The sequence below is a fragment of the Paramisgurnus dabryanus genome, chromosome 1, assembly GCF_030506205.2.
Source record: "Paramisgurnus dabryanus chromosome 1, PD_genome_1.1, whole genome shotgun sequence".
In the NCBI taxonomy this organism is placed as follows: Eukaryota; Metazoa; Chordata; class Actinopteri; order Cypriniformes; family Cobitidae; genus Paramisgurnus; species Paramisgurnus dabryanus.
In genome coordinates, this window is record NC_133337.1 from 34,419,807 (window position 1) to 34,434,100 (window position 14,294).

Below are 14,294 nucleotides of genomic sequence, written 5' to 3' on the forward strand. Positions count from 1 at the left end.
TCATTAACCCGGAAGTAAACAATGCGATCACGTGATCCGAAGGCGCGCTGAACAGATGCCCCGCGTGTCTACTCTGCTCAACAGCTTTACAAGAACATCATCTAAGATTTTAAACGTAATCCAGGTTTGTAATTTAAAGCATACTGCGATTATTTTTCGTTTGCATAAGTCAAATAAGTCTATTGTCTTGTTGCAATCGTTGTGTTATGTTTAATCTAAGTTGACAGTGCCATGAATATATAGAGAGCTTGAAAAGTATATGAATCTGTTCAAGTATTATTATACCTTCTGAAATGGCATTTGTTACGTGAAGAACTTTTTTACTTATTTAATAAAGAAGGGGCTGAATATACACGGTCATGCATTTTCCATATAAGAACAATTTAAGAAGAACCCTATTCAGATTCACTATTCAGATAATAGTGTATTTTTGCATTAAGTGATATCATTGCTATTTTCTATCATTTCCATCTTTACAGGTAAGAGTAACTGCATTTCATCTAAAGACTAGTTGTTTTCATTGGATGGAAGAATGCCAGATGATATTATTCGCTCTGCAACCTACACGGTGCCATGTGAAGACTATGTCCATGTAGTGGAGTTCAGTCCATACGACTGTGGCTCACCTGCTTCACTGCTTGCTTATGGAGGAAACCAGCATGTGGTTGTGGCTGCCTGTCGTTTTAAGGTGAGAATAGTATTACACCACATCTGAGTTCCAGAAATTAAGCATCTATACTTCCCTATCCCTATTATCCATATGTCACTTTATCCATACTTTGCAGGATGCACCACATGTATGCAAATGTATGCTTTTGCAATGATAAACGTTTAACAGTATTGTTGCATTAAAGGTATAGCGGAAGATTTTCCCGAATTATTTAAAAGAACCGCCCCTCGATATTTTTTAAAAAATGCTCCCGAGAGGGAACGCCTGTTAAACGCGTGCACGAGACAGAGAGAGAGCGTGCAGGAGCTCAGTTCTTCTCTTCGCTCTGTTTACAAGTTTCTGTCGGCATGTTTACCGTGTCTGTGCGGTTCGTGACTTGTGCCAGGGCTAGCATCGCAAATCATAGCTTACATCAACTTTTACCAGCAGTGATTTTAAATGGATTTCTCCAAATAGCATGACAAAATGTACCTTTCCAGTAGAAACTTTGCGTGGGAAGCCCAACCTGTCCTTTTAGCTCACGCCAGTGTGTGAAATAGTCTCCCATAAACATCTGGTCTTGTTTCTTTATTTATAGTTCTTTCTCTTCTTGTCATACAATTCGTAGACACTTTTTCTCTTGCGACCCTCAGACATTTTGAAAAAAAATACAGTGAGAACGCGACCTTCAATGAATGGTTGAAACCGTAGCACAACACACATACACGTGAAAGTGCGCATGTGCAGAAAGCGAACGTAGAGGCGAGCACGTGCGACGGTTATACGTCAACATATAATCAGAATGATTGATATCTGGGATGACCAATTACAGTGGTGATCCACCCCGGAAAACGAAAATCTTCCGCTATACCTTTAATCTAAAAAAAGGTGTACGAAAATTCCTCACACTAGAAATTGGATGTAAATTCGAAAGCATTGATTGCATGATATAATATCTGTGTAGTGTGCACTGTATCATCATATTTATTATTAAAAGCAAGTTGGTTCACTTGGTGTACACCTTGACAACTTTCCTCGAAAGCTATTTTCTACATAAGCAATATAGACATACAAGAACAACCCAATCAACTAGAATATGGACCAAAATCTCTAAAACAGTTTGTCGAGGTTTCAACAGCATACAGTAGTGTCCAAAAGTGATGTCTTGGGAGGGATTTGTACAATATTTACATGATATGCCCCCTCAGGTTAGAATAAGTCATCAAAATATGAGGTGTATGGTGCAAAATGAACAAAACACTACATTGTTTAGGAATTTATTGGACAAAATAGGTAAGCCACAGCGTATTGGGGAATCTGGATTTTATAAAATATTTTGCCCTAGGCTATGTCTTTATAAACGTTACACATATGTTGTGTGTCATATTTTGCGAAGCCTCTTTAAAATTTTCTCGAAGCTGAACTTTAGTTTATACTCCAATCACACCAATGCAACATGTAAACATATTATTTTATACTCGATTAATGAAATATCTGAATAAAGAATGAAGATGCCACTGCTGTATCGTCAAATGAAGGCGTTTATCGATCTGTACCTGTTTATTTTTTGTTTTGCAAAACTAACCATGTTTTTACTTAAAAATACTCAAACTACCAAATCTAAAAAAAACACCTTTAATGGTTTACATGTATTTGAATGACACCGTCCATCCATAGCTTGTTGATTTGTATTCTGACAGGAGGAAGACACAGAGATCGAGGGTGTAGAGTTTAACACTTTGCAAGTTTTCATGCAAGGTGTACGCGTGGACGCCATCGCATGGAGCCCTGAAACCCGATTGGACAAGCTGCCTCAGGTCATCAGGTACTCCATTGTGTTATGCATACTGCTTTTTTATGCCGCGTTGAGTCGACCAAACTGTTAGATTGTAGTGTGATTAAGTGCGTGTTATAAAAGACCTGAAATTATGATGATCTATGGAAAGAGCAAAGGTCTGATGCCAGACAGTTCTTCATCTACTGCTGTGTTTCTCTTCATTAGTGTGTATTTTACCACACAAATTCTGATATTCTTTTAAATGTTAGATAAATAAGCTTTCCCTCAATAGCACTATTGAATTTCCTTTCCTAATTGATGTCTGAGTCGGTTGGGATATTTGAGCGTGGGGATATTTTACCGAACTCAAACACATTCTAATTTTAGTTAAAATAAATATGCTTTTCCAGGGCACATTTATATCACAGAGAGACCCATTTTCCAAGATCGATTCATTATCAAGATTTGTATGTTCTCAAGTAGTGGAAAGGGTCTGTCACAACTGTAGTTTGATCCGGCTTGTATCAAGACGTCTAATAAGATCATTACATGTTGTCAGCTTGACATATCCTCTGTTAAACTGTGAACTTACTAGAGTTGTGCATGTCTGTGGTAAAGTTTCCTGTAGGTTTAACAGCATGGAAAGGGCAGAGTTATTTGCTGCTCATGCTGTGGTCAGGCGGGTGGAGTCTTAAGGTGTAGTGGATTACCTCTTACTTGGACTTTTGTTTTTAATTGTAGGTGTTCATATTGGGAAATTCCTATAGGAAATCTCTTCAGGTTTCCTGGACATGTTGAATACTATTTAACCATTCTTATAGTGTTTTATACCACCGATTTATAGTCGTGCATAGGTTCTACGCCGTAGCCTGTGCGTAGCCTGACGCGCACCTCTTAAAAATTTTAACGTAGCTCTGCGTAGCCTCTACGCGGACCGCAAGCGCTGTGATTGGTCCACCAGAACCCCTCCCGTCAGGTAAAAAAACTGCGTCATAGGTATTTCCGTTTGCAACGGTGAAAACAAAGATGAGCCAAGTTGAGGAGTGATTTAAAGGGGCCATGACATGAAAATCTGACTTTTTCCATGTTTAAGTGCTATGATTGGGTCCCTAGTGATGCTATCAACCTAGAAAATTTGAAAAAGATCAACCCAGTAACTTAGTTTTGGTAAACCATTCTCTACAAGCACATGAAAAAATAGGTCGTTGAAATTTGGCTCTCCTTATGATGTCATAAGGAGCTCTTATTATAATAATCCAACCCCTTAATCCAACCACAGCACTGCCATTTAGTGCAGAGAGAAAATAATTCACAATTTATTTCAATTTCAACAAACCACCATCATTGTGATCAGTGTTTGCACTTGATCTGCACATGTGCATTTTAGAGGACACACCCAAAACGGCACATTTTTGCACACACCTACAAAGTGGCAATTTTGACATGCTATAATAAATTATTTATATGGTATTTTGAGCTAAAACTTCACACATGTGCTCTGGGGACACCAAAGATGTATTTGACATCTTAAAAAAGTCCTGTGACATGGGCCCTTTAACTCAAACTGCAACAAAAGTCGCTGTTTATTTACTTCCATCATTGCTGGTCTTCTCAAATCATACACAACAAGTTGCTGTTTCTTCTTCGTTTGTGGGTTAACTTGTCAAGCTTCTTCTTCTGTGACGGTCGCGCTGCTACTGTGGTTACACGCGTGGATACTGCCTCCCAGCGGTCTGCGCGTGTGCTTGCACGTCGATGCGGATGACGACGCAAAAGTATAAATGAAAACTGATGCGGAACCTACGCCGTAGGACCTAAGCACGACTATAACGACCCCTTTACTACTGTTAGAATGGGAAGACAACTACAGAATACCAGCATACTCTTGTGCTGTGTACAAACTAGACGCGAATGTACACATTTGCGCGTGGGGCTGTGACGGTTGTCATAACCACCGCGCCGGTGAAGTGCGACCTGGGGTGATGTGCACGTCCCAAACTATGAAAAATATAAAGTACAATCTCTCCCAGCGAGATGTCTTCAAGTTCGTGTGAATGCAAACGGCCAGCAGATTCAGAGTTGGTGCGCTTTTGCAAGGGGAGGCAACTAGGGATGCACCGATAGGATTTTTTGGGCCGATACTGATTTAAACAGACAACTTCTGGCCGATACCGATATTAAACACTTGTATACAATACTATACATTTGGTCTATTAGCTAGTTTATTTATATATCAAATTATTTTTACTGAACATGGATTGGATCTATTTAACTTTCAACTGACCAACATAATAAGAGAGGCACAAATTAAGCTAAAACAAATATAATAAGACAACATGACAACCTTCAAAGGTGGTTTTTGATATTCAGCATTTCTTTTATTAACAACATTAACTCATTTTTGACATATAATGGATTTCTTTAATAAACATAAATAATGCCAGTGCTATTGCTTTAAACAGAGTATAAATACTTATTTTTCCCCACTAAAGTGCAGTCTGTTTCTTTATTGTCCAAGACATTTAAGCTAGCTCAACTAAGGTTTTCTGTCCGTGCTTAAGTATAGTGCACACCAGAACATTAAATCATTTTAATTGAAAAACAGACATGCAACTCATTGCCTTTATGCGGTTAATTAATAAAAAATGGGTATCGGCCTTTCTCATGCTATTGCTGATATTCCGATGGTTTTTTCAAGTTCATCAAAAATTGGCCGATAAATATCGGCGGACGATACATCGGTGCATCACTAGAGGCAACTGATATCAGTGATGACCTGTTGACTTGGGGGCGGAACAATGGGGCAAGATATTGTCTATTGGTCACTCAAAGTTGCGAAAAAGGCGCTACCAGTACATCATCATCAGAACGCGTTTTCAGACTGGCTGGAAACATTATAACCCCCAAAAGGTTCCTCACTTGTTGCTTCATGGGTGTAAGTAGTGTTGCTTTCGTCAACGAAAAGTATGACGAAATATAGTCGTCAACGATCCTTTTTCACGTGACGAAAACGAGACGAGACGTAACGAAAATGCTGGTCATGTGACGATGACTATAATAAAATGTATAATGCAATATTGTTGACGAATAAAAACGAGACTAAAAGTGGTTTACAAAATAAAAACTAAGCTAAAATGTCTCTTCATTTTCGTTGACCAAAACGAGACGAGACGCTTGTTATAACGTTATTTCGTCTTTTACCCATCTCAGCATTTCCGCGCCCCCACCACCTGACTGCAGGTGATCACGTGTGTTGTTGGCGCTGCGTAGATCAATCAAAACATGAAAGTACCGCGAGAGTGAGTAGAAAGCATGCGGAGCAGTCTGCTCTCGCGATGCTTTGATGTCATACGCCTCCATTTGCACGTTAATGGGCATTTCAAACAGTGTACGCGGCAACCGCGAGACATGCGGAAAGCGGAGAAACGGGGGCGGTTACAGAGGTGAAGCGGAGTTGGTCCACAAGCTTTGCTCGTGCACCTAAGATCCTCTCCCTTTTACGGACACGACTCTTCATGGCAGTCGCTGTTGAAGATAAACACATTTCCACTAAATGCTGCACAAAACGCTTCCACTACATGAGAAAAGCTGTAGCCGCACGGCGATTCCGACCGGAAAGATGCAGCATTCTGGCTCCAAATGTAAAAGAAAAGTCCAAAATAAATCCCGTGCATCACTTTCAGGTCAGTTCAACAAGCCTGTTAAAATCTATAGCTTTAATTGCTGACACCACCAGTATAACAATGTACAAATTTATATCATGTAACAGTTGTTTAAATGACATTGTGCTGCGTTGCGTTTTGAAACATTGTAAATATATCTATGCTAAAGACATTCGTTGTTTTGTATATGCTTAATAACTACACTTATTTATTATTTAAATAAACAAAACATACTTCGCTGAATACTTGAGTATTAAATCAATCAAACACCTGCACTGTTGAGAACGTACAGATGCAGAAATATAAACTATAATAATATATAATTACATATGTATGATTGTAGTTTGTGCTGCTGTCAAAATACAATTATAAATGTTAACAATAGCATATTTCTATTCTCACACATACTATAGTTGTGTGTGACCCATTTGACCTTGTGTGTGTGTGTGTGTGTGTGTGTTTGCTTAGACTACTTTTGTTTTGATTATGTAGACTTTAAGGCTGCGTTTACACTTGGCATTAACATGCGACCTGTATCCGGATGTTGTCCACATACACATTGAAAAGACAAGTGTAAACGCGTCTGTGATCGGAATGTTATCCGATCTGTGTGTCCTGATGCAGAGGTAGTCGAGGACGCTTTGTGATCGGATCTCAGTGTAATGTAAACGCAATCCAGCCATCGTATCTGCATTTACAGGTCAACGTCACAAAAAACCCCGCCCACTATCATCTCCTCTCACTGACAACTGTCAAAAATAAAGGACGTTAGGTCATGGAGCGCAGGTGAGAGACGCATACATTCATATTTGTGGAGCAATGAAAGCTACGCTTAAAAGTATCTTAATAAATCGATATTCAAAAGCATTTTAACACTGCTGACTGTATTTAAGTTATTCAGGCATATGTTATATGTTCCTATTCATAGAGAGATTTAATATTTAAAAGCAGAATTCAGGATCGTTATAATGTTTGAGTTTCCATGGCGACATATCAACGTGAATGTTGCGCTTGTTTCTGGTCAATCGGCTGTTTCTGTCTCATTTAACACATTTTAAGTTACTTTAAAACACGTACCAACCATAATAACATTAGCCAAATACATTTATTCAGTGTTGGTTTTATGCAAGGTTACTTATATGTGTTTGTAAATTACATTACTTCTTACGCACTATGAACAGGAAATTTAGGAAATTGTTAGCTTTTTTAATTAAATCATATTTAAATTACCAGGAAACATAACTAACAACAGTTTATGGTTAAAATATAAATATACATATAAGTTTAGGCAGAGGCAAAAGCCCGTTATTAGGGCAGAATAAAACAGTGGAGTCGGTCATGTTTCACACGGATTTTGTTGTTGATTTAAAGCATGCGGGTGAAAGTCAAGTTCAGGTAAAGTTAAACAGGACATTCATCCGCGGTGCGGACGCTATAAGGCTTTTAAAGCTAAAAAATATAACGCTTAAAATGTGGACATCACGGTTGTTGGGGTTGCTAGTTATTCTCTGCTGTTCAGTAGCACTGTACAATACGGGATTGCGGTTAGCGCGAAAACCCTAAATCATGTGGCTAAAGACAGCTGTACCCATTTTGATTGACAGCTATCCACCCAGCGCGCGTCTCCCCGCACGGGATCCGATCACACATCCAGATACAGAAGCCACATTTATGTGACAAATGTAAACGCGCCGTGTCCTGATATAGGGATGATCGGATCTGCGTGAACGGATCACCGAGATCGCATGTTAATGCAAAATGTAAACGCAGCCTTTTATGTAGACTCTTACGAACAATCAAGTCAATCACTCAGAGGATAGTAAAATAAATAGCTATTCAAATCAGAGCATCTTCCATGTCTGGAATGGATGTATTCTTGGGTCTATAAGGTAACAATAATATAACTTTTGTTTGAAATGGGTTTGGCTAAAAGAAAATATTGTTTTGTCTATAATACTATTAGGTCATTATTAGGGCTGTGAATCTTTGGGTAGACTGCGAATCGATTCGATTCACGATTCAAAGGTTTCCGATTCGATTCAAAAACGATTTTTGCTAACCAGAACGATTCAATTCGATTCGATTAGCAATAAAATTTGATTTGATTCGAATATTAACGATTCTGTTCTATAAATTAGTATACATCTGCATCTGAGCAAATAAAAGAAATATTTGGGAAATTCATGACCATTTAATAGATTTTCATTAACTAGATTCAGGACTTTAGTTTAATAGCTTAACTTCTTAGGACTCAAAATACATTAAAGCAAGTAAACCAAGAAAAATAATACTACTTCTACATATTCAATGCACCATAAACGTTTATTGTAAACATTGCATACATTTCCTGAACATTTAGGAAATACAGCAAAGTGTGTAAATACAGCAAAGTGTGTAAAGGAGTAGCACTTCTCACGTCTGACCCTAAAATACTAGCTGCTTTAAGTGCAGGTATGTCTATCTTAATGGCATGGCATCTGCGGAGATGGTTGCTAATAAGGTTCGTTGTATTTCCAATGTATTTTAACTCAGATTTACAATGTCTGCAAACTGCAACGGACTTCGGACAGTCTTTCAATTTACTTCGTGAAAACTGAAGTAATCCCAAACCTTTGATCTCATGTTGGCTGGTGCGTTGTTCTCCTTCGTGTCCCTCCATTTGTGCACTGTCTGCTGTGTTTATTCAAATGACAGCAAACAGGCGCGCCGCAAATTGAAGAGTAGTGACGTAATCCACTGCTCATTTTACGTCGCAGATGTAACTAATTTAAAATTTATTTATATATTTTTTATTATCCATCATATTCGTTATATAATCACGATTCATTCGATTGTTAAATATAAAATCGAAACAAACGATTCACGATTCAAAAATCCAGGTTTCAAGATCGATGCATATGCATCGGCAGGATTTGTAATCGATGCATCGAGAAAACGAATGAATCGTTACACCCCTAGTCATTATACTATATGGGTTAAATAGAATTGCATTACTAAAAAGAGACTAAATACAATTTCACTGACTAAAACTAGATTAAAATGTCATCAGTTTTCGTCGACTAAAACTAGACTAAAATAGTAATGGATAAGTCTGACTAAAATAAGACTAAAATGGCAAGAATTTTAGTCGACTAAAACTTGACTAGACTAAAAAGAGTATGACGTGACTAAAACTAATAAAAACTAAAATGACAGCTTGACACAAAGACTAGACTAAAACTAAAATGAAAACAGGCTGCCAAAAACAACACTAGGTGTAAGTGCTACAATAAACACGAACATAGGCGCCGATCCCGTGGGTGCTCCGAGGCTCGGCTCAAGCACTCACCGAAAAAAGACCAAGTACATATGCTCAATTGCTTAACATTTACGTCTAAAACCATGCGGAAAACATAACCGCGACACTTTCCGTCGGAAAAAGAAACCACCGCCTATGAACACGCGCGTTTGTTAAAAAGCATTTATATGATCCTCGTTTACATTTTTATATTTCAAAATGTATGTATGCATTATATATAAGAACTATGCATCAATGTGCACGTGCCACGTGCACTGCCACCGTCACAGCCCTATTTGCACGAGTAGATTACATACGAAGTCAATGCAAAGAAAGACACAAATAGAGGCGAATGACGGGAATTGGGAGGTGCGATTGCTGCAAACGCTTGTTATGCGTCTTCTGAGCAAGTTGAAAATATTCAACTCAAGCTGAAAATTTGCTAAATTTGTGTGTACACAGCATTATGAACAGTGTGTACAAAGACGCATATTCACTCGGGGTGATGCAAATTGTGCGGCGCAATTGCTGCAAGTAATCTAGATTTACAATCACACACACACACCTAGAAGCGAATGTAATTATTTGTGCGAGTAGATTACATACAAATCAAATGCAAAGACACAAATTCGCGCTGGGTGATTTGAATGACACGAACTGAGCGGAAAACGTGTGCTATTCACCTCAAAAGTGTCATCAACACAGTTGAAAATATTCAAAATTCCCATAATACACAGTTGAATCTCGCAAATAATCTAGAGCTAGGAACGCAATTTAGTTTGTACGCAGCATTATTGTTGTATACTGTGTATATAAGAGACATATAGCATTTGCCAAAACAAGCAGTATAGAAAAAGTAATAATAGTAAGCGTAAATAAAACTAAAGTAATGTTACCATTTATTTACCAACCGGTATTGTTGTAAATCTGTGAAATCCAGGCTAAAGTCTCAAATTTAACAATGGGATTTCAGTCATTGATTTGATTGATTTCAATCTTCGACATAATCTTACTCAGTTAATATTAAATATAACAAGGTAATATTTTTACAGAATGTTCTTTAAATTATGTAGGATGATTTTATGTAGAAAACTGTAAATCACAAAAAAGTGACTATGGGTTTCAACAGGCAGGGTCATATTTATTCACTTTGTAATGAAATTGGACTTGTGACTGTTAATTTTCTCTTGTTATACGATAGCAGTAATTTTTGTGTCTGTGTGTGGTGTAGCAGCATCATTAAAACGTGCGTGTGAGGGTCTAACCAAAGGTGTGATCGCGTAATTGTGAGAATAGTACAATAAGCAGAGCTCTTTTATTAGGGTCAGTTGGATTTTAAACGCACAAATGTGCAAATTGAGTGATAAAACTTTTTTTTGACTCACACCTACATACACAGTGGTGTTCTCCTAAGTCTAAATGCTCTTCGGGGGTTTTTTATGTTCCTGTTCCAGGTTTTGCACTGCAGCAGCTGATAAAAAGCTCAGGCTTTGGACGTCAGACCTCCAGAACAAGCATGAATCAAAGGTATTAAATATTCACTATATATTCCCAGTGATTTTTAAATACCGCAAAGAGATAATTCACCCAAAAATGAAAAGTCTGTAATTAACTCAACCTCATGTCGTTTTAAACCTGTATGAGATTCTTTATTCTGTTGAACACAAAAGAAGATATTTTGATAAATGATGGTAAGCACAGTTGACAGTACCAATTGACTTCCATAGTAGGATAAACAAATACTATGAAAGTCAATGGCTTACCATTAATGCACTTTATTCCCATTATTTTCTGGGAATATTTGTTGGTCAATTCAAATAATATCAAGGAACTTTTATAAAACAGTCTGAAGCAATTAATTCAACAATTTCGCTTTAACTTAATTAAATTTATTTGCATCATCAATCACTTCCCATATCTCTCCATGTGACGTCAATATATTCTTAAAGAGCACCAGTGGTCCGATTCAAGATTTTACGATTTCCCTTGGTGTGTAAGTACATGTTAACGATATGCGAAAGGTACAAACCCCAAAGTAAAAGATGACGCGAGTTATTGTCTCCAACATAAATTTCTTTTCTTGGACTACAACAATCACATTTCCAGCTAACGTCAGAGGTATTCAGGCCAATCACAACGTGCAGGTTAACTGGCCAATCAGGGACAGTTTTGTACAAAATCTGTGCATTTTAGGAAGACAGGGAAATCTGGAGCTACAAAAATGTGCAGTATGTGGAAAATAATGTGTTTTTAAAACCATAAACCACGCAAACACATTGTACTATACCAAATACACAAAATAACGTTGGTTTTACCAATAAAATAGGTGCTCTTTAAGTTTAATTGTAAAATATATCAGGGATGTGATTTTTCCGGATTAATCCGGATTTTCCGACCTGAAAATGTGACCTACGTGAATCATGCAGATATGTAAAAAAAAAAAAAAATATGGGGGAGGGGGGCATCTCACAGCCGTCACCATGGTAAAGCGGGCCGCGCAACAGAGCCACACCGTGCGGCACGTCAGATGATAAAGAGATGCATTTTCCTTCCTTTCCAAGTATCAACAAGGCTTGTTTCCGACCGTTCGCAAATGGCGGATGGCGAAGTATGATTGTATTGCTCCGATCAATCAAGCTCCCTGCGAGGGGTCCTGCAGTGTACCTCAGTCGCCCTCGCGCTACAGTGGTATCGTGAAAACAACATCTCCAGATCGGATGATCTGGGTATATATTATTGCTTGTGTCTATCGAAAAAAGAATCACAATCTCGATTCATACCCTGTATTCAGATGCTGCATTCATGTGTTTACATTAAAACAATCCAGATGTTATGTTGTCAATTCATTCACCAGTCAGACCCGATCGTTTCTCTCCTCTCTTCTCCTCATTTGCGAAGTTTGGCTGACACTCGCGTGACGCGAAACAAAGCGGCAAACATATACGTCGGTTTACTTGGTGGATTTGAAGCGGCAATTTTCACAGAAATGAGAGGAAAAACTAACGCCATTGCAGAAAATCATGGTGGCGACTGAGAGAGGGACGATGCAACAATATTGGTTCTGAAAAAAGGCAAGGAAATAAGTTACCTCTGAACGTTTCTCAATCGGAAGGCTGCAGAGGTCTCATATGCAGGGTGCATACGTCATCGAGCCTGGTTTAACCCAACTGAGCATTACATTCGGAAGTCATAAACATATTACAACAATTTACGATTAACTAAGAATAATAGTAAACTTTATAATTGTGAATATTGTGTGTGAATCTTGATGAGTCTTGATGACGTATGCAGCTTAGAAATGCGACCTCCGGATGGCTGCAGCCTAGGATTGAGAAACGACCTCTGTATCATCGTTTGTTTCAAAGGTTTCGTGTTTTTAAAGTTTTAAGGTTGACCAGTTTGATTAAAATAAATAGCACCTGTACTTTTTTGTACAATTACTTTTATTTATTAGTGTCAACCTTCTATTGTGTAAGTTTAACAGCTAACAAAGTGACTCATCTACAGGGGTCTAAAATTAGGAAAAGAGACCTTTAAGACACTTTATTATAACTAAAGGTCCTGTGTAGCACATTTTTACAGATATTTGTATTAAAAAAAATACTCTTGTAAAAGTAGAAGTACTGATTTAACTTCTTTACTCAAGTACCAAAGTACAGGCTTGGAAATTTACTTAAAGGGATAGTTCACCCAAAAATGACAATTCTGTCATCATTTGCTCCCCCTCATGTTGTTACAAATCTGTATAAATGTATTTGTTCTGATGAACACAAAGGAAGCTATTTTGAGAAACGTTTGTAACCAAACCGTTCGTGGACCCCATTCACTTCCATAGTAGGAAAAAAAAGAATACTATGGAAGTAAATGGGGTCAATGAACAGTTTGGTTACAAACATTTCTTAAAATATTTTCCTGAGTGTTCATCTGAACAACAAAATTTATACAGGTTTGTAACAACATTAGAGTGAGTAAATAATGACACAATTTTCATATTTGGGTGAACTATCATTTTAAAGTATAAAAGTAAAAGTAGCCATGCAAATGATAACCATTTTTTTATGCAAAGCTAACGTTACCTGGATCACACAAATGCTAGAGTGCAAGCTGAGGAACCTAAGTGGATATGGAAAAAAAATCTTTGTAAGATTTATTCGTTCTTTATAAGCCATTGCCTACATTTTATATGGATGTCTGCAAAATAGGCCTTCTTTTGACATGAACATTTGCATGTGGCACATTTAGCTGTTAAAGTTGGGTAAAAATGTAAAACAAAAATAAGTTAAAACATATTTTTTGTCAAGGGTGTTGTTATAGAGAGAGGTGGTGATGGAGCAGTGGACAAGACACTTGCTTTTGATTCCCACTGTTACACATCCACCAAATAAGTTGTTATGTGTCATACTGTACAAAAAAGTTGCATGTTGCACATCTAGCTGTAAAATAAATTAAAATGTGTTTTTTGTTCAAATAAGTTGTTATGGGTCCTGCTTTACTATCCGTATAGATCCGCCACCAGTTTGATTGGCGTGTGTGTGGTCTTAATATATTTTCCTGCTTTTTTGTCCTTAGCCAATCACATGCCTGATATATGTACTGTAGGTAGATATTTCTGTTAATATTATTTTTAATATTGTATTATAGTGCTAAAGTGGTTAAAATAACTGTACATTTATAAATACTTTTCATTGTGTATATTTAGTTAGAAAAAAATGCACACCTTTACTAGTTATGTTTTAGTTTCTACATTAATTAATTTAAACTACTTAAAAGTGACCGTTAGATTGAAAACTTTTTTTTCTGATTTCTGAAAAAAATATTTCTCAGAAAATCAGGGCAGATGGGACTCGCTCCCTTATTTTCAGTTGTTTTGACCTAGAAACACAGTTTGAGTTATGATGGAAAGTCTCAGCTTTTCATTAATTCATAAGT

General features: G+C 37.4%; 1 protein-coding gene across 2 annotated transcripts in view; it reads left to right on the forward strand.

Annotated features, from left to right (window-relative positions):
* The window catches only part of nup37 (nucleoporin 37), a 25,493-nt gene continuing 11,199 nt past the window's right edge, over window positions 1-14,294 (forward strand). The window contains exons 1-4 of one of the 2 annotated variants that reach the window (XM_065268430.2): window positions 1-124; window positions 480-688; window positions 2,350-2,474; window positions 10,820-10,892. In XM_065268430.2, the coding sequence (XP_065124502.1) occupies window positions 533-688; window positions 2,350-2,474; window positions 10,820-10,892 (354 nt within the window). In that variant the 5' untranslated portion in view covers window positions 1-124; window positions 480-532. The remainder of the gene's footprint in view (window positions 125-479; window positions 689-2,349; window positions 2,475-10,819; window positions 10,893-14,294) is intronic. The other variant, XM_065268431.2, reaches the window with a different exon arrangement.